This window comes from Clarias gariepinus, chromosome 18 (assembly GCF_024256425.1).
Source record: "Clarias gariepinus isolate MV-2021 ecotype Netherlands chromosome 18, CGAR_prim_01v2, whole genome shotgun sequence".
NCBI lineage: Eukaryota > Metazoa > Chordata > Actinopteri > Siluriformes > Clariidae > Clarias > Clarias gariepinus.
In genome coordinates, this window is record NC_071117.1 from 6,892,539 (window position 1) to 6,912,267 (window position 19,729).

At 37.7% G+C, this 19,729-nt stretch overlaps 2 protein-coding genes and 1 long non-coding RNA gene across 3 annotated transcripts; 1 reads left to right on the plus strand and 2 right to left on the minus strand.

The window, feature by feature from the left end:
• Window positions 1-6,545: 6,545 nt before the first annotated feature.
• LOC128507014 (GTPase IMAP family member 6-like) lies at window positions 6,546-8,166 on the minus strand (the record flags this gene model as incomplete). Its single annotated transcript, XM_053477629.1, has 2 exons — window positions 6,546-7,162; window positions 7,260-8,166. Coding segments are annotated over 2 exons (1,524 nt in total), but the record flags the coding sequence as incomplete, so codon positions are not given.
• A 146-nt stretch (window positions 8,167-8,312) lies between these two features.
• On the minus strand, window positions 8,313-9,215 carry LOC128506292 (uncharacterized). The gene is made up of 3 exons (XR_008355700.1): window positions 8,937-9,215; window positions 8,585-8,786; window positions 8,313-8,390 (listed from the first exon to the last, which is right to left on the minus strand). It is a non-coding gene; the product is annotated as an uncharacterized LOC128506292 (long non-coding RNA).
• Window positions 9,216-14,457: 5,242 nt separating this feature from the next.
• LOC128506748 (claudin-6) lies at window positions 14,458-17,225 on the plus strand. Its single transcript, XM_053477317.1, has 2 exons — window positions 14,458-14,549; window positions 16,252-17,225. The coding sequence occupies exon 2, from the start codon at window positions 16,437-16,439 to the stop codon at window positions 17,100-17,102; it is 666 nt and encodes a 221-aa protein (XP_053333292.1). The 5' UTR covers window positions 14,458-14,549; window positions 16,252-16,436; the 3' UTR covers window positions 17,103-17,225.
• Window positions 17,226-19,729: the final 2,504 nt, after the last annotated feature.

Here is a 19,729-nt window from a genome sequence, read left to right on the forward strand (position 1 = left end):
TGTAAAAACAAATGACATCAGGATAAAATGTCTGACGTCAAAGAACACATCTGGGCGCTGTTGTTGTTGTTGTTATTGTTGTTGTTGTTGTTCCAGGAATGGAGGGATGGACAGTGAACAGGTGATGCAGGGGAGAGATAGAGGACAGAGATAGGAGAGAGACCTCTCACGCAGGATCTAGTGCTACTGACAGACTGTAAAGAGTGATGACACACACACAGAGAGAGAGAGAGAGAGAGAGAGAGAGGGAGGGAACTAAGATTAAAACAAGACATTTTTATATTTTCAACCTCTCACAGTAAGCACGTGGTCACTGATACAGCTGATGTTTCTGTACTTTATACTACTTACATTATGGATAAAGGTAGACGCAAATCTTTTTTTTTCTTTTTATTTATTTATAGCATTCCTCTTTTTTGTTTATTCGACTGATTGTCTTTGTTAAATCATAATTAGAGAAAATAAGTAAAATAACAAGTGCGACAAAAACAGAAAAACTAATGTGAACACTAGGGGGCGTCACAATTTCACAGGTCAAATGCATTATAATGTGTTAGTAAATGAGCGTGAGTGTGTGTATGTGTGTGTCCTGTGACTATATTTACTCGCGTTACTATGATTAAGTAGTTTTTTTTTAGTAGTTTTTAAAATCTGTCAACTTTTACTAAAGTATGTTTTGTTTGAAGTATTGTATTTCACTACATTTTAAATAATATTTGTTATTATTAATTTATTTATAAATAACTTAAAAAAGAATAAAAATAATGAAATGGGGAAGGAAAAAAATAAATTTATTTGTTTATAAAAAACTTTTTAAAAAAAATAAATAAAAATAATGAAACGGAAAAGGAAAAAAATTGCACCCCGAAAACCACTGCAACTGCGGCCCCCATCTAGAATCCCCCACCCCACCCCTGCTGTTAAAAAACGTAACTCTGTAACTTGTACTCTAGTTATAGTTACAAAAAGTATTTTTTTTAACTATTTTTTACTCTCACTTTTTGAGTAGATTTTTATAATTGTAACCTCTCTTGCTCTTCAGTAAAATTTTACTGAAGTAACAGTACTTTTGTTACTCTTTCCATCTCTGCCAGGGTGTACCCCACCTCATACCCCAAGTCTTCTTGGATAGGCTCCTTCAGTTCACCCAAATGAATGATTGAACTAAAATGATTTGTCGAAACTTATATTTCATCCTAAACAAAGATCCATCCAATTTGTTATCAAAAACAATTGTCTAAACAACCGATTCATATAAAAGAATTGATTAATTACTAAGATTTATCTAAAATGAAGAGTAATGTAAATGACTGATACATGAAAAGCAATGCATTTAATAGATAGATAGATAGATAGATAGATAGATAGATAGATAGATAGATAGATAGATCGATCGATCGATCTCCAGTTAGCCTTATCTGCATGTTTTAGTACCCGGAGCAAACCCACCAAACACGCAGACAGACCAAAGGCAGGAATTAAACCCTGGAGGTGCAAAGCGACCGCTAACCAGGAATCTAAACGGAAGTTACAGTATAGAAATAAAATAAATAAAGTATATAATTAATCTGAAAAACCCTGATTCATTTTAAACATCGTCTAATTCAGTTCAGTTTGATGAATCATGTAATATGATCACGCATCTAAACCCCTGATTCATCTTAAGCACAGATTTCACTAAAACACACCTGTTTAAAATATATATTTATATATTTTCACATGACTTATTAAATAAGTGAATGTTTACACTCCGAGTCAGGTTTCTGACTCAGTTTTATAAAGTCTCCTAGAAGGTGAGACGAGGGAAAGTGAAGTTCACTCACACAGCGGCTTCAAACGAACAACCTTGTTTACTTTCCGATCCTTTTACTCAAAGCCATCTTATGTACAACAGACTTGATGGAGACTCACGTGCCTCTAGATTTCCCATAATGCCTTTCATCAGCAGCATTCTAAATATACAGTATCATTTCAAAAGCACGTGCTTGTTTTCTAAGGTAAAATGGACGTGTTGTTCCGCTGTCCTTCTCCCTGATAGTCGGATTGATATAGGTTACTCGGTTCTTCTGTAACGCTGAACACATGACCGCTGCTTCCGTAATAGCTCTCTACAATAACAGACCAATTGAATAGTATAAATAAGGTATAATTATTATAATTTCAGGTGCCGTATTTCCAGAAATATACCGTATCCATGTCTCTCTTCATTCAGTTTACTGCATTTCATCAAGGAACAAAGCAGACTGTTAATAAAGCAATGTTCTGAGCAGGAAGAGGGTTTGAAATGAACACTGTCCTGTAATCTGTGAATTTAATTAATCAATTTGTACCTTTATTTCCAGCAGTTATATTCATTAAACTGTAGATCACATGATAAAGAGCAGAACCGTGTCCTAGTTCTAATTCGGTGATTACGAGGCCGATCACGAGTGTGTCTCTTCCACCGTGACGTGAGTGTGTGAACATCATGCACAGAAAACATCCAGTTTCAAGAGGCTCGACACGTATTCTGTTGGAAAGGTTTTGTTAAACGTCGTGTAAGGGCAGGTTAGACAACACGGAGGCAAACATGGGGTATTAAAATCCCACGTTGTTTTAACTGTTGTTTTCCACCTTGGCTCAGTATCCTCATGTCGTTTGTATTTGTTTGACGAAGGACGAAGAAATTTGGAAATTATTACATAATCACAATCACTGTTTCATGGCTGAACAAGCATCAAACGTTTAAAATGAGAAGCGTTTACTTAATGGAAAGCAAAAATGAAACACAAAGAAGAATAAATACATGACACAGTGTAAGGGTCCACCACCAGAGGTCGCTGTTGTTTATTTCTAGTTTTTGTTGGCTGACTCAGTTTCCCAGCAGGCACCTCGGTCAGGTGATGCGAGTGCACACCTGAGCCGAGGTAGCCGTTAATCCATCTATAAATAGCTGTTTACTCTGGGAAACTGGGTCGAGCACCACTGTCACTTGTGTGGGCATTTTGGTTTGGTTTGGTTTGGTTTGGTTTGTCTTGTTCTTTGTTTAGTTTATATTTTGATTTAAGTTGTGTTGACCTGGACTCCCATATTGGCAATGTTTCTGTGTATGTTCTGTGTCTGTGTTAGTGGAGCTGATTCAGTCCTGTCTTAAATGTATGTAAGTACTGTGGTTGTTGTCCTCCTGTGTTCTTATGTGTTTAGCTAGAGTCAGGTTCAAATTCAAATTCAAATTTTATTTGTCACATACACAGTCATACACAGTACGAAATGCAGTGAAATGCTTAGACAACCGCCGGTGACCTTAAAAAGAAAATAGAAAATAAAAAAACTATATATAAGGAATAAATATAAATAAAAGAAATAAAATACAAAGGAAAATAAATGTAACTAGTAATATATATATATATATATATATATATATATATATATATATATATATATATATATAATTTTTTTTTTTATGTTTTAAAGTGGCATTAAAATGTCTTAAAGTGTCAAAGTGGCAAAGTGTCATGTGCAATGGCAGGTAAACATGTATTGTATAAAGTGACATGTGCAATGGCTTCAGATATGTAAATATGTATTGCATGAATGTGTCCATGATTGTCCAGTCAGTGTCAATGTTTAAAAGATATTACTCCTGTGTGGTGGTGTGATTGAGAGACCTTATCGCCTGCGGGAAGAAGCTCCTCCTCAGTCTCTCTGTGTTGGCCTTCAGGGAGCGGAATCGCTTTCCGACCGCAACAGAGAAAACAGTCCATTGTTGGGATGGCTGAGGTCCTTCACAATCTTCCTGGCCTTGGCCCAGCACCGCTTGCTGTAGATCAAGTGCAGGTCAGGGAGCTCGGTGCGGATGATGCGCTCAGCTGATCGCACCACCCTCTGTAGAGCTCGTCTGTCCTGCATGGTGCTGTTTCCAAACCAGGTCGTGATATTTCCCGTCAGGATGCTCTCTATGGTGCAGGAGTAGAAATTCCTGAGCACCTTGGAGGGCAGTCTAAAGTCTCTCAACCGTCTGAGGTGGTAGAGACGCTGCCGGGCCTTTTTCACCACGGTGTTGATGTGACAGGACCATGCCAGGTCCTGCGTGATGTGAACACCGAGGTATCTGAAGCTGTCCACTCTCTCCACTGGGTTCTCATTGATGATGGGGCTCTGGTAGTTCCTCTCCTGCTTTGTACTAAAGTCCACTATCAGCTCCTTTGTCTTGCTGACGTTCAGGAGGAGATTGTTCCTCTGGCACCATTTCTCCAGATTTCCAATCTCCTCTAGGTAGGCCGACTCATCATTGTTGATCAGGCCCACCACGACAGTGTCGTCAGCAAATTTGATGATGGCGGTGGAGTTGGTAGTGGCCACGCAGTCGTGGGTGTACAAAGAGTACAGCAGGGGGCTCAGAACACAACCCTGGGGGGCTCCAGTGCTGAGAGTGAGTGAGGCTGAGACATGTCCGCCCATCCTTACTGCCTGTGGTCTGCCAGGTAAGTAGATAGGTGTGTGTTTGGCTAGGAGCGTGTTTAGCTAAAATCTATGTTGAGCTAGCATGCTTCTAGCCATAGCCCCTTTGTGTCTCTAGCTGTTCAGTGTTTCCTACCTCCCTAGTGTCCCAGTGCGCCTAGCTTTGGAGTGCCGCCTGGAAGTGACGCCTCGCCCCGCCACTGGGTATCCTCCGTCTGTGTCTCCGTGCCCTAATTCCCTAGTGTGTCTCCCACGTGTCTCCCCTAGTCTCTACGTGTCTCCCCTAGTGTCCAGTTTCAGCTCCACGCATAGTTTGTGTGTCCCGTTACGTGTTTGTCCTCCTTCTGCCTGTGTCTCGCCACAGGGTGTGTTGTTCATCCTTCTGCCTGTGCCTTGCCAGAGAGCCCCTGTTAGCACAAAGTTATTAAGTATTGTTTGAGTTTGGTTGTTACTTTTGTTTGTTGAGTTTTTACTTATACTTTTCTGTTTACTGTTCATTTAAGACTTTTTTTTTTTTTTTTTTTTTTTGGTTACACAGCCCCTCTGCCTCTATGCCTGCTCTCTCCGCCCATGGCGTTTTACACCTGCCATTACACCCCGAACATGACACACAGTACTGTATTCCCTAATAATATTCAACAATCATTACAAATGTATTACTGAAATACTTTTTTTTAAACTTTTTCTATTAATTTAAAGTTATTTATAGCAACTGATCATGCCAAAATATACACATTTCATGCAGAAATATGGCAGAAATATAAATATATACATATATAAAGAATAAACCACATTTATTTAGCACTGTGTGAAGACCAGCGTGCTATGGACTGTTTAAAAAATAAATAAATAAATAAATATTTTTATTATATAGTATTATAATTTATAAATAATAAAGCACATTAAAATTATTTTTTTGTTTAAAATATAAATTAAGCATTTGAAGGAACATTTTAGGAAAATTTTACTTTAATAACATTAAATAGCAAACAGCAAACATTTTAATTTTTTATTTATTTATACAGATTGTCGAGTTCTCAATATTAGAGAGCAAAAACTCATGACTTCTGTGAAACCAAACACATTGTATCCTCTTTCACAGGCCTGCTCTCTGTTTCACCCAGATGAGGATGGGTTCCCTGTTGAGTCTGGTTCCTCTCAAGGTTTCTTCCTATTGCCATCTCAGGGAGTTTTTTTCTTGCCACTGTCGCCCTCGGCTTGTTTACCAGGGACAATCTGAGCATTTTGATTTATGAACATTCACATTCCATACAAACTTAAATAATTCTTTTAATTGTTAAAAGCGCTATACATTTTCTTTTGCAGTGAAACCAACCACTAAATAATGAATGTTGTCCCACTGACAAACACTTTATGCCATAACTAATTTAATCAATTTCTAACAAAAATGACAACCAACACACAAAGTAAGCCAGAACCAACTGTAAAATACGCCTAAACATACCAGCAGCAGTTTAACTAAATCATGTAAATAATTGTATAATATATATTTTTTTTACATTTTGTTTTTTTAAGCTGTTTTAAATTATATATATTTATACTGGTGTAAGTCACCAAAATACAATTTTTATTACATAGACCATAAGGAGTGGATTGTGTGTGTGTGTGTGTGTGTGTGTGTTGGTGGAGTGCTCCAAGGGCGACCTCTGCTGGGTGTTTATCCTATTTATATGGTCTAAAAAGATTAAATCATCTTGCCCTTAAGCAGATGCACCTGCACGTAAGTAATAACGTAGAGGTTATTTTTTTTTTTAATTAACCAATCACAGTCCTTAAATTGCTGCATCATCCCTAGCAACGGGGTCAACCACACTTTATTTTTGTATTTTTTCAGGATGTAGGTACAAAAGAGCGTAAAAAACAAAATATCACTATCCCAGCTAAATATTTCCCAACAAATATTTCAAATTAAACAAACGTTCACATTTTCCAGGTACTTTACTCCCCTATACAAATGAGTGCCAACTCCTACATAAAAATAGTTATGATCAACAGGAAAAGGTGTATCAATATATCAATTTATCAAAAATAATCAATTTGTTTCACCATTTCAAAGATATTTCTCAAGGAAACTATTAAAATTCTCATATTAGAGTACAGCTTCCTGCTTCCTGCCCCTTCCTCTGGTACATCTCGATGGTACAGTACCCCTGTCCATTCTTCTCAATCAAGACCTCAAGCTTCTGCAGCAGTTCTGTGACCTGTGTTCGGTCTTCTTTCTCCTTGTTGTTGAAGATCTGATAATCTTCTCCACAGTTTTTGATGAGCTGCTGAAGGTCAGAGCTGTTATTTAAAACTTCCTTGTGGTCTCTTCCCCAAGAATCGCCATTAGTGACTAGGACTAAAGTACGCTTCAAGACCTCTGGTCCGAATCTTTCATAAAGCAATTGAACAGGAAAGGAGAAAGTATGGGGAGAAGGTACAACAAGGACAAAGACGTGAGGACCAGGTCTACACAAAGAAAAACAGTTCTCCAACTTTTCACAATACCTTGAAAAGCATTCCTGACAGTTGTCTTTACTGTAACCCTTAGTGTCGATCACAGTAATGGATTTATTTCCCACCCTTCCATCCTGTTTTTTGCCCATTGTGGTAGCTCTGATGAGATCTTTCCCAAATGCCTCTCTGCCTAGGATAGTGTTTCCTGATGAGCTTTTTCCTGCTCCGGCACCTCCCAGTAGCACAATCCTCACATCACACACTGAAAAACACCATTACACTGTATTTGACACTGCGCTTGGTCTTTGGAAGTAAATCAGTGTTTTAGATTGGAATATTAATACGAGTACTAAACCCACCTGATTCAGGTTGCACACCCACTGTAACTCCTCTCTCCGCCTCCCATCTCTTTTTTTCCCTCTCTCTCCGTGTCTCCTCTTGTTTCCTGAAATCATCTTTCACAAACTTGGTTTTACTCTCTCTCTTGCTTTCAGGAAGTGACCTCACTGACTCTTCCTCTTTCTTACATGGTATAACTTTTGCCATTTTTTTGTTAGCACCATCATCTTTGCAGACCTCCAGAATCATACATGTATCTTGCTTTGAAATTGGTTTCTTCTCATGTTCCTTTCTCAGTTCCTCTTTCTTTTTTGTCACTTCTATTGTTTTCACCCTATGAACTGCTTCGTACATCTCTTGAGTGTAAAACCGATCTCCATTTTGCTGGACCATGACCTCAATCTCCTCCATCAGTTTAGTGATCTGAGCAGGATTAGCTTCTCTCTTGCTGTTCATCACACAATATCTGCCTTCGCAGCAGCTAATCAAATCCTTCGTCCTGGAATCTTCAGTAAATTTCCCCCACTGTCTGGTTGTCATTTCTTCTCTTCCTATGAACAGTATCATGCTAAACTTCAGAGCGTCCTTACCTAAGTTCTCTTTTATCCAGTTAACAACATTTCTGTCTTCTTCTGAGAAGTTCCCCAGTCGGTGCACCAACAGAAACACATGAGGACCAGGAGAAGAAAGCATTAAACCCTTCTTCATTTCAGTCCTCCATTGTTCTGTATTTAGTGAAGTGATGTTGTATCCTGGAGTGTCGATCACTGAGATGTTTCTTCCTTCCACTTTCCCACTCTGTACCTCACACTGTAGAGTTTTAATTTCTTTAAAAGTTTCTTTTCCTAATATTACATTGCCTGTTGCACTTTTCCCTACACCACTGTGACCAAGAATCATAATCCTGAGATCTGAACTAACTGCAAGAAAGACAAAAACACCGATAAGGTAATGTACTATTTAATTTAAACTAGCTATATTTTTATTTGGGTATAGGTTTATAAATTATGCATTACATGACCAGAGTAGGTAAAATAGTTTGTTTGTAATCACATGTAGGATACAGGAGAGGTATTTGACATACATGAAGACTGTGAGGCCATTTTCCCTTAAAATCTTGGTTGTTCTTCTTTTTCAATCTGCATGCAGCTCTGGACATCAATAAGAAAGCAAAAATAAGCTTTCACGATTAGCTATATTGTTTGAAATATTACAATAAATGTGAAGCTACATAGAGCACCAAGCTAATCCATAACATAATCTCATTACAGAGGCACCTGTCTGGGGAGGGGGTGCTATAATAGGCAGCAAGTGTTGGAAGCAGGAAGAATGGGCAAACAGTTACATTGTGATGCCTAGATGACTGGGTCAGGGAATCTCCAAAACAGCAGGTCTCATGGGATGTTCCCAATCTTCAGTAGTTAGTACCATCTGTTTTCACCCAGATGAGGATGGGTTCCCTGTTGAGTCTGGTTCCTCTCAAGGTTTCTTCCTATTACCATCTCAGGGAGTTTTTTCTTGCCACTGTCGCCGTCGTCCTAGGCTTGCTTATCAGGGACAATCATATAATTTTGATTCATACACATTCACATTTCATACAAACTTAATTCTTTTGATTGTGTAAAGCTGCTTTGTGATGATGTAAATCGTTAAAAGCGCTATACAAATAAAATTGAATTGAATTGAATAGTACCTACCAATTGGTGACCTGATGACATGGTCAGGCGCTTCAAAGCCTCATTGATGCTGTGGTCCAATCTAACCAATGAGCTACTGTAGCACCAATTGCTCCAAAGTTTATGCTGGTTTCAAACGAAAGGAGTCAGAACGCACAGTGCATCACAGTTTGTCGGGTATGGGGATGTGTAGCCGCAGACCAGTCAGGATGCTCATGCTGCAAAAATGGTTCTGGAATGGATTGAGGAACATGAAGATGAGGTTAAGGTGTTGACTCTTCTTCCAAATGCTTCTGTGGGATCTGCTACTGATGACTTGGTGCCAGATACCATAAACACCTTTTAGAGGTCTATTTATTGGAGTCCAGGACCCGATGGGTCACCACAGAATTAATAACACAAGGATAATGCACATATATAGCGATTTCATGATGTATCTCTGTCCAAACACTCATTGACCTGACCTGATTAAATGGATTTAAAACCTCAGTATCTCAGTATCAGTAGCTTTCACTTCCTGGCTGGACACTTTCACTTTCATTTTACAATTTCCAGTATTCTGTCCACTAATAATAATAATAATAAAAACACTTTAGACATGTGACACACAATACTCATGTGATGTCATAGTCTGATAGTACATACACTCACCAACCAGATGAAACTTTCCAGTCCCAGCTTAATGCGTATCATACTGTACTGTAGACGCATCTCATCACAACCACCGTACATTCCCTGTTTCTACAGTTCAAAGCACAACCATAGATTACTAACAATTTGAAATATGCCTAAAAATAGGCCTCCTAAAATAAAACTCACACAAATATGTAATTAAGTATTATTTTTTAAAAACAATGCCATACATTTATGAGTCGATGCTTCTCTTGCTGATGATGATCTTTATCCTTAACTGACCGTGAGGAGTGGTTACTCTCGACACTCCCTCTCTTCAGTGTGTAGTGTGTGTGTGTGTACACACCTTCTGTTCTATTTTTAGAAGTTGCTGTGCAGCTGTCAAATGTGTTTTTTTAGATTATCGTTTGCAGATATCTAAACTATTATAAAAGGAAGAGTGAACGCACAATATACGGTATATCTAAAAAGAGATTTTATAATTTAATATAAATCATAAATTTCAACTCCTAATAGTTCTAATTTCTAATAATACATTAAATTCATTAAGAATAGCCGAAATATTATCACTACTGTATGTCTACTGGACTAGTGTACAATATATGAGTCTTTGTTTTTCCTTTTAATAGTCTTATTTTGACTTGCATGTTTCTATGTGAATATTTTCTATGTTCGTCCTTTGTACTCATTAGATTAAGGTGTGTCTTTTTTTTTTTTTGTTAAGCAAATTGTCTATTCAAACAAAGCCTGCATTTCAGTTTGTTATTTAACTCGTGTCTAGATCACCTCCACAATGACAGAACAGGTCCGTGCACTCTGAGTGCCCGTCCTAAGCCCTGGCATAATAGGAAGGGTTGTGTCAGGAATAAAACCGATGCCAAATCAGGTTTGATCAGGTCTGAGCAGTCCTTACAGAAGCAGTCAAAAAAAGAACACCACCAACATTTTATTAATGTTAATGTCATTTACTGTACATTTTTACATTTAATACACCAATTCAAAAAGTTTAAAAATATATAAAGAAAAGAACATACTGTATGTGTATTAGCAACAGTGTGCAAAGGTCTTAGGCAGTATACTATCTGTAGCACAAATTTTTGGTATGTTTATCATGTCAGCATTATTATCTACAAAATTATTCATTATTTCCGAACAAAACTTAAAAAGATAAATAAATAATATGACAGAAGGATATGTGCATGCTTGTAAAGATAGCAAGATATTAAATGGCTGACCAGTTTTCAGGAGGAGGCGATAATAAATAAATATAAACAACAACAACAACAATAATAATAATAATAATAATAATAAATGTAGAGTAGTTCGTTTTGTATGAAAATATAATAAAATGGGACAAAGTTACCAAAAGAACTCAGACTCTCCATCATGCTCTTGTCACATCCAAGCCACCTCAGTCCTGGGGAAAAAGATCTGACTCGCCGGATTACTGAGCCGCCGCTTTGTCTCCCCCTAGTGTGTCTACGTGTGTACTTGTCATCCTGTATTTTGGTCATCACTAAATCAATGACCAATCACCTGTGTCCACCCCTGTGTGTCCCTATTCAAGCCAGCCGAGCCCGGGAGCCCCTGTCTGTTCACCGTTGTGCACACCCATGTTTGTCGCTGAGATATTCACCTGTCCGTATGTTTTTTTCCCTGTCTACCCCAGGACTGAAAGGTGTCTGCAGGATCGGGTTCTTTTCGGGGTCGTGGAAGCCTAAAGGGCCAAAGTGAAGGTCACGGCCCAAACTGAAGGACTCTCGGTCCGCCAAGTTCAGCACGTTGCTGAAGGCCTGTTTATTTGTTTGTTCTGTTTGTTTTTTGCCCGCCTGCAGACCCAGCCTGGGAAGTCACAAGCCCCTGGCGCACTAACGGGGGTATTTTGGTTTTCCTTTCTGGTTATTTCTTTGGCACCCATTTAATTAAACTCTGTTTGTTTTTCCCTGCATCTGCGTCTGCCTCCTCAATGGACATGACAGCTCAGTGAAACCTAACAGCTGTTTCTCTTACAGCACTGTGTAGGCATAAAAAAAACATTTCTACATAAAAGAAACTTCTGTGAAGAGCACTAAAGAGTAATTAAATAAACAGTCAATATTTAGTGTAAAAATTACTTATATGAAAATATTTAGTAATGTTAGATACAGATTTAAGCAGTTCCTTGATGGTTTCGATGGAAAATCTTAAATAAATCAATAAAGAAATGTGACAACACAAAAATAAATAAATGAAGAAATGTGGAAATTCAGAAATAAATAAATCTTGAAATATGTTAATAAACTAAAGTAGGAATACATTTAGCAATTTTCCAGAGTATATTGTATTTATTTATTTCTACATTTACATATTTATTTATTTATTTATTTATTTATAATTATGTCATGTTTAGTCCTCCATAATGCAAGATCCACAGTAAGATGGTGTGATGGAAATTGAGGTGTATTGATTGATTCACAACATCCGTTAACCTGCATGAAAACATCCCACCTTTAAAGTTTCTCGTAGCCTCTCAGAAGCACAAGTAAACAGCTGTGCTATAAAGCATTAACTGATACAAAAGCTGTACCAAAAGTAATGGTAAAAGTCATAACTTTTTTTTTATTAACGGACATAGGTGGTTCAAATTGCACATTTTGGTAATTCTTACTCTATACAAAGGTGCTGTTCAACATCGCGAGCTTTGCATTTGCACCATCACTCGACCCACTTTTGAATCCTCTTGGAAATCCCTTTTGTTGCAGTTGATGGTCTTCTAATGGGTGGTTTGTCTTCAACCCTGTTTTCCTCTTTTTTAAACTTTTTCATCGATCTGCGCACATTATTCTTGTCAATACTGGCATCTCTGTAAACACCCTGTATCACAGTTTAATGATGGTGCAAATGCATGACTTGCTATGGAGGAACTACTTTGGGAGCTAGTTTATGGGTATAAAGCAGTTTCTGGGCTGTTCATTGGCCTCTTTCCCTTTATTTGAACACATTGCAATGCAGAGATAAAACAGTCAATCAGTCCAACCCTCTGAGGTTTTATAAACAGCTCTTAAAAATGTAACTCTATAAAAGTCCATTTTCATATCCTTTTTTGTATACAAGGCATTGCATAATTTTGCCTAATATTTGTGATCTCATTATGCCAGATACAGCATCTAGGCAATTTAAAATCTAAATCATTTTACAGGTAATAAATCTAGTATATTTTAAACTTTTACTTTTCAAATAAATGACCAAAGATTTTTATTTCATGATGCACTGTATGATCTACAACAGCAAATCACCAACAGAAGATGCATAATTGAACTAAAGACCTGCTTAAGGCCCAAGTGGCAAGAGAGCTTCATGCACATGTGCACTATCCATCCATCTAGGAATATCTGTAGTCCACTTAGTTGTCATGGAGGCCAATGGTGACCATTGCATTTATTCCCATTTTATCCAGCCATGGTAAGACCTTCAGCCAACATAATCTGCATGTCTTTGGACTGTTGGAGGAAATCAGAGTACTCGAGGAAATCCACCAAGCACTGGGAGAACATCCAGACTCCATGTACACAGACCCGAAACAGGAATCGAACATAAGACCTGGAGGTGCAAGGTGACAATGGTAACTACAATGCTACCATACTGCCATACATGCACACTATGGATATTAACTGCATTTTGATGCAAGTAGCATGATCTGTCAAACTAAACCTAGGGTACATGGGAAAAGAAAAAGTAGTGTTTAAAAAAACCAGCAAGATAGATATGTTTCCATGCCTGATTAGAATATTTGACTTCAGTCCATTTTTAACAGTACTGGCAATGGCTAATGTTGTGGTTTATTTACGGTGGATCATAATGTTGTTGTGATGGAATGTTTATCTATTGTGATCTCATTCGTTCGCTTAGTCCTACAGTTGGTAATGGGATGGTAGCATGAAGTGAATCTTTCAGGTCAATCACTGATGATCAGAGATCTTTCCTGAACCTTAACTAAAGGATGACACAGCAAGAAGCTTTGCGCAATGTGGTTTGCTCTTCATTTCAGTCATATCATTCAGTTTACATAACTGTGCCCTCTGGTGGCTCGGTGAAGAATTGTCCAGGAGCTCCTGACGATAGGGTGACACTAAAAGTAAGACACTGAAGGCAAAGCAACCGCAGCTAGATGTGACTCCATGGTAAGTTTTCAAAATGTTAATCTTTTTTTTTAAGTAAATAAAACCAATTTTCTATTTTTAATAATCTTTTTATTTCATAAAGAAAATAAATTTCATCCAGTTTTTTATTATGGAGCTCTGCTTATTCTATTGATTCACAGTTCACTCTGCCAATCTCCTCATTCATCATTTAACCTTTTTTTTATATATATATATATCTGAGATACACATAGGTGAAAAGAGGGGGCTAAAATATGGCACTACAATGAGTTTCCATCCATCCATCTAGGAACTTCTGTAGTCCAACTAGGAACCGTGGAGGCCAATAGTGACAGGGAAAGTTTGAGTGTAAAGTCGATGACTCCGCCCCTCATTTACAATTACCTTACTAGATCTTGTATAGCAACCAGCGTAGACTGAGCATGCTTTTAAAAAAAATCATAAGCTAATGTGTTCCGTGTCTGTTACAACATAATTAATGTGAACTGTAAATGCGCAATGGCTGACTAAAGGGTCTTTGTTCGCATTTGAAGGGTTTGTGTTGTTCGTTTATTTGATAGAGAGAATGAGTGCATTACACGTGGGTAGCTGGTCAGTTTGTGAGTGTGTGTATGTGTGTGTATACGCATGCATGCATGCATGCATACATGTGTGTGAGATGGCCTAAACCAGCCAAGAGCTGTTCTCCTCCCACGTCTGATGAACAAAGAGACTGTTTTGGGGTAAATGAAACACATGCTCCTTCTCTTTCTCTCTCTCTCTGACTCATACACACACACACACACACTTCAGATGCACAAAGTCACATCTTCACCCTGCCATCCCTCACAAACAACCCGAACGACACTGACACACTGGTTTGGTAAGTCTACTGTAAATTTACAACAAATCAAAACATGATACCGTTATAGTGTTGATTCTTAAGATATACAACATTATGTTTTTATTATTTGAACTTGTCAGTTTAGCTTCAGGGCAAAATTGTGAATTTGTGCTCATTTATCAAAAAGTGTTTGTGAAAATCTTTCTACATAAAATTTTTTGCTTAGAAACACAGAGTATCGACAGTTACCTAAATATTAATTTTATGTCTATAGATATGATAATTTCAAGTGGTTCTGTTTTGTTTAGTTTGTGTTATTATTAGTAGTATTTTAAATAGTGTCTTAAAATTGCAGAAAATCAGACATGCCTTGTTATAGCTTAGTATTGATCTTTAAATATTCTGTTTTATGGCTAAGTTTTTTGGAATCATGGGGGATGTAACCTCTTATCAGACCAGTAAAGATATTAAAAATGAAAAAAATAAATAAATAATTACTTAATTAACCTCCTACTGTATCTTTAGCTATGTTGATTCAATATTTATAGTGTCTTTAGAGGAAACAATGCTTTAAGCAAGTATCAGGTATAATATATATATATATATATATATATATATATATATATATATATATATATATATATATATTATAATTTTAAGACATATATTTCTTGATCTATTGACTGATAATTTTGCTAATTTTAAGCATTTGCTTCCAAAAAGAGGCAAAATTATCTGCCAATTGGGCAAGAAATATATAGGTCTAAAGACATTTACTGATTTTATTTTGTGTTTATTGTAAGCTTGTAGATAGATTTTACTTGGTTTTAAACACATTGCTTGGTCAAAAAGACACGCAGATTAGGCTATTTGGCATTGTCAAATTGCCCAGAGTGTAAATGAGTGTGTGAATGTTGGACGGAGGTACTAAAGTTTCCATCATTGGATAGATTATACACTGGGTTAATAACTAAGTACCATAAACTGGAAGGCGCAGATTTCTTGTGCTACATTTCCATTTCAGCATTTGGCAAACACCCTAAACCAGAGTGATCTTTCATTTTTATCTCATTATTGAGGGTTAAGGTCCTTGTTTAAGGGCTCAACAGAGGCAACTTGGTGGTGGTGAGGTTCGAACCTGGCTGGATACAGGCTGGGACACTAGACCATAGCCCAATGCCTTCACCACGGAGCTACCCCTGTCCAGGTCCTACCATGGGCATAAAAATGGGAATCAATACAATGGCCACCATTGGCCTCCCTGGTCCCTAGTTGGACTACGGTTCCTGGATGGATGGATGGATAGAAGAAAGTAACTAAGTTAAGAGCCTTTCACTGGTTAATTACTGCAGTGATTATTATGGTTGAGGTGCAACAAGTTATTTAACCCTAACTAATGCAGTGAGAAGCATTACTTAAACAACCATGTCAAAAGACTTATCCTGTCATGGCAAAGATGGTAGTCTGTTTCAAATTATTAGGTCAAATTATTGTCTGACATCAAGCAAAGACAACAACTAAGGAGACTGCTGAAATTTAACAATGCAGGATAGTGCTGACCCATCATCTTCGAGAAAGAAATGTAATATTTAAAATATCCTTGCTGAAAATCTTTTGAAATCTAATCATTAATAAGAAAAGGTGCATCACAAATAAAATCTATTTCACAAATTTTTAAACAAGAATTTCCGTATTGTTTGTTAATACTAAAAGTATTTCCTGTGATTTTTCCCCCCCACAGTGCTCTTACTGCGTCTTCTCTGCTGTCCAGTTCCTTTAAGTTCTAAAGAAAGTCCTACAGCAGAAAATGAAGTTACTACAGACAAACTAAACTGACTTACGGAAGAAAAGTTAGCTTTAATTTCAAATTTATTAACAACCTCACTCCCAGTCTTAGCCTCCCAGCTCGTTATAGTTCACCAGACAATGCCGACTACAGGTCTCCAGGTCCTTGGCCTCGTGGTATCGATAGCAGGATGGGCAGGTGGGGTTTTGGTTTGCTCCGCCCCATTTTGGCGCGTGTCAGCTTTCGTGGGAAATGAGCTGGTGGTATCTGAGGTGGTGTGGGAGGGGCTGTGGATGTCCTGCGTGTCACAGTTGGGGAGGATCCAGTGTAAAGTATATGACTCCGCCCTGGCACTCTCAGGGTCAACCCAGTTTTGCCGTGTGGTCGTCATTTTGTCTCTCCTGCTTGGATTATTCGCCATACCGGTGGGTGTGATGGGCATGAAGTGCACGCACTGCCTCGAAGGTGCGCGTGATACTAAAGCTCGCCTGGTGCGCGCCACCGGTATCGGCTTCATGGCAGCAGGCATAGCTTTCTTTCTGCCGGTTTTCTGGACCACCTTCTCCGTGATCCGAGACTTTTACGACCCGAACGTGGCACCAGCGCTCAAGCGTGAGCTAGGCCCTGCTCTGTACCTTGGAGGAAGCACGGCCTTTATGATGCTCATTGGAGGGGTCATGCTGTACCAAGGAGGCGCCGTCCCAAGTGGGATTCTAACCAAGCCTCGTTTTGGTAAAGGGGCGGGGCCAAGCAAGGATAATCCCTCAGGCACGTCAGAGGGAAAACAGGACAAGGCTTATGTTTGAGCGAGGAATCAGGGTTGGCAAGTCAACAAAAATAACACAGAAATTGAAAGAGGATGAAGATGAAGTTGAAAGAAAAAAGAGAAAATACAGACATGCGAATTAAAATAAGCAATACAAAACAATAAAAAAGTTAAAGGTTGACACAAATCTTTCTGTCGCACTGAATACATCCTGATGATCTGTTCAATGTTATTTATAATCTCCAACTTGTTGTAATAACTACTAATATTGATTTCTATTTTTAAGTTTAAAGTATTAGAACTTTTAGATCATGTTTTTGGTGCATGCACTAGTTTAATATTACATGAATAGGTTGAAATAATGTGTTTTATTATTGAGTATTACTGATAATGAACATATTTTTTTCTCATGTTTTATGCTCTATATATAAATATGACATTAATGTTGTTTATCAATGCAGTTGTAATGATTGTTTTTATGTTTATTTTATATGAGTTGATTATTTCTTTTTTAAAGAATTGTTTTTTCCTGATTGTTCCTTCTGTTCTATTAACATGATCTGTTTAACATTAAAAAAAAAAAATTGTAAACATATGGCAAGATTTTGTGCATTGTGAAAAAAAAAGTCGTGGGTTGATTGAGCACGCATGGCATGTTTTTGCGCGTGTGTGTGTGGACACTAGACACAATGGATATCTGTGTGTAAAAGCCACTGATGTCATAATTATGGTAAAAATGTAAATTGCGGGGCCAGAATTCCAAACTGTTTCATAACCATCACTGGAACAGTGTCACATGGGCCTAAACATTAATAAACATTAATAATTCAAACATTAATAAATATTAATAATTCAATAGTTCATTCAGTGGGAGTCATAATTTACATAATTAAATTAAATCAAATTAAATAGAACCACTTCTTATCCCAAGAAAAGTTTTATTTTATTTATTTATTTTTATTTTATGATTTTCAAACTTTAAATTTCACTGTTAATCTCCAATACCTTGTGTATCCACATGGTGTCAGCATCAATCAGGTGAACATTTAATCATCATTCCTCTGTTAAAATAAGTTTTATTACATTTCAGTATGAATAAAGCTGAATAAGCTATTTCATGTTTTACAAATAAAACAAAAGGATTCAGTTTATAAAAAACTGCTGTAGTTTTAAAAATTAACAGTCTTACCTTTTGTACAGTTATGTTTAATGTTGTAGAACGGTTTCTTAAAAACACATTAGGACGTTTCACATTAGGGACCCGGGATCATTTGACACTTGACCCCAAAGTCTGGTTGATTTTGATCAGTAACAACACAAGCATTCCGTGCTCGGGACCCGTCTCTGTCCGCTGAGCAAGGTACGGATACTCGAGCACAGATCAAATCAGATAGGAAAGCTAAACGTACCTGAACACGTACAGTAAAGCACACAGTGTTTAGATGCGACATCATCAGTGCATTCTGTCTCCTCGCTTTAGGAACTCGCCTTCAGAACTGATTAAATTTGTATGACGATGTTCCAATGTATTGGTTGACATTAAACAACAAAAAAAAAAACCCGAAATAATCAAAATTATTACAACGTCACTGCGACGCTCCACTGTTACTAAGTGCTGACGCTGGAGAGTCCTTCTTATGAAACGTGTGATACTGTCACAAATCAGGACCTTCTGTGTGTTCATGTGGTTTACTGGCCCTCATGACTGAAGATTCCTTTTACTGTTCCATTAACGGACATGAATTATGACATGAGCATTTGTACCTTGTGTGTGTGCATGTGTATATGTCTGTCTCCCTCTATACCATGTTCTATACATACTCGACCTTGTCCTCTTCTTGGCAGAGCTCACTGCATTTCATGCCGGTCATTCCTTTGAAATTAACTTCACTTGTTTAAAAGAACAGCTAATAATAAAGACACAAGACCGACAATCATGTGCGTACATACAGGTGACAATGACACGACACACACACACACACACACATACATATATTTACACCATAAACAGTCATGTGACAATATTGGGTTTTGTTTCCATGAAGGCGCTTCTTAAAAGTCAAATGTCTGTTTGTGAAATACATCACAACCCGTATGTTTAAATGATTGGCTGGTTAAATGATTCAAATAATCTAACAGACAGGTGTACAGGTAGGTGTCAGCCAAAAGACCGGCGACAAGTACAGTGGTACCCCAGCATTCATTGCATTCACCAAGCATTTTTGGCATACAAGCCAATGAATGTAAGTGGTTCACTTGATTTGGTGAAGGCATAACACCATGGATCTCAGGAATGTTAGCAAAGGCGATAGCAAGAAGAAAAGAGAGCCAGTTTGAGTTCAGTTTTTAAAGCAACCAGTGCCAGGAGAAATCATAAATTAAGGTAAAGTAGAGGTTTAATGTCTATTTATTTCATATTTTACTTAATTTACGCATCTTTTCTAAATGTTTTCATATATGCAAAAATATGATTAAAGTGTTGGAAATTGGTGATATTGGTAACTTTCAGGTAGGGCAGGGGTAGCTTGGTGGTTAAGGCATTGGACTGTGGTCTGGAAGGTCCCAGGTTCAAAACCAGGTTCAAGTTGCCACTGTTGGGGAATTGAGCAAGGCCCTCCACCCTCAACTGGTTGGACATATAATTAGATTTTAAAGAATTGCCCTGAC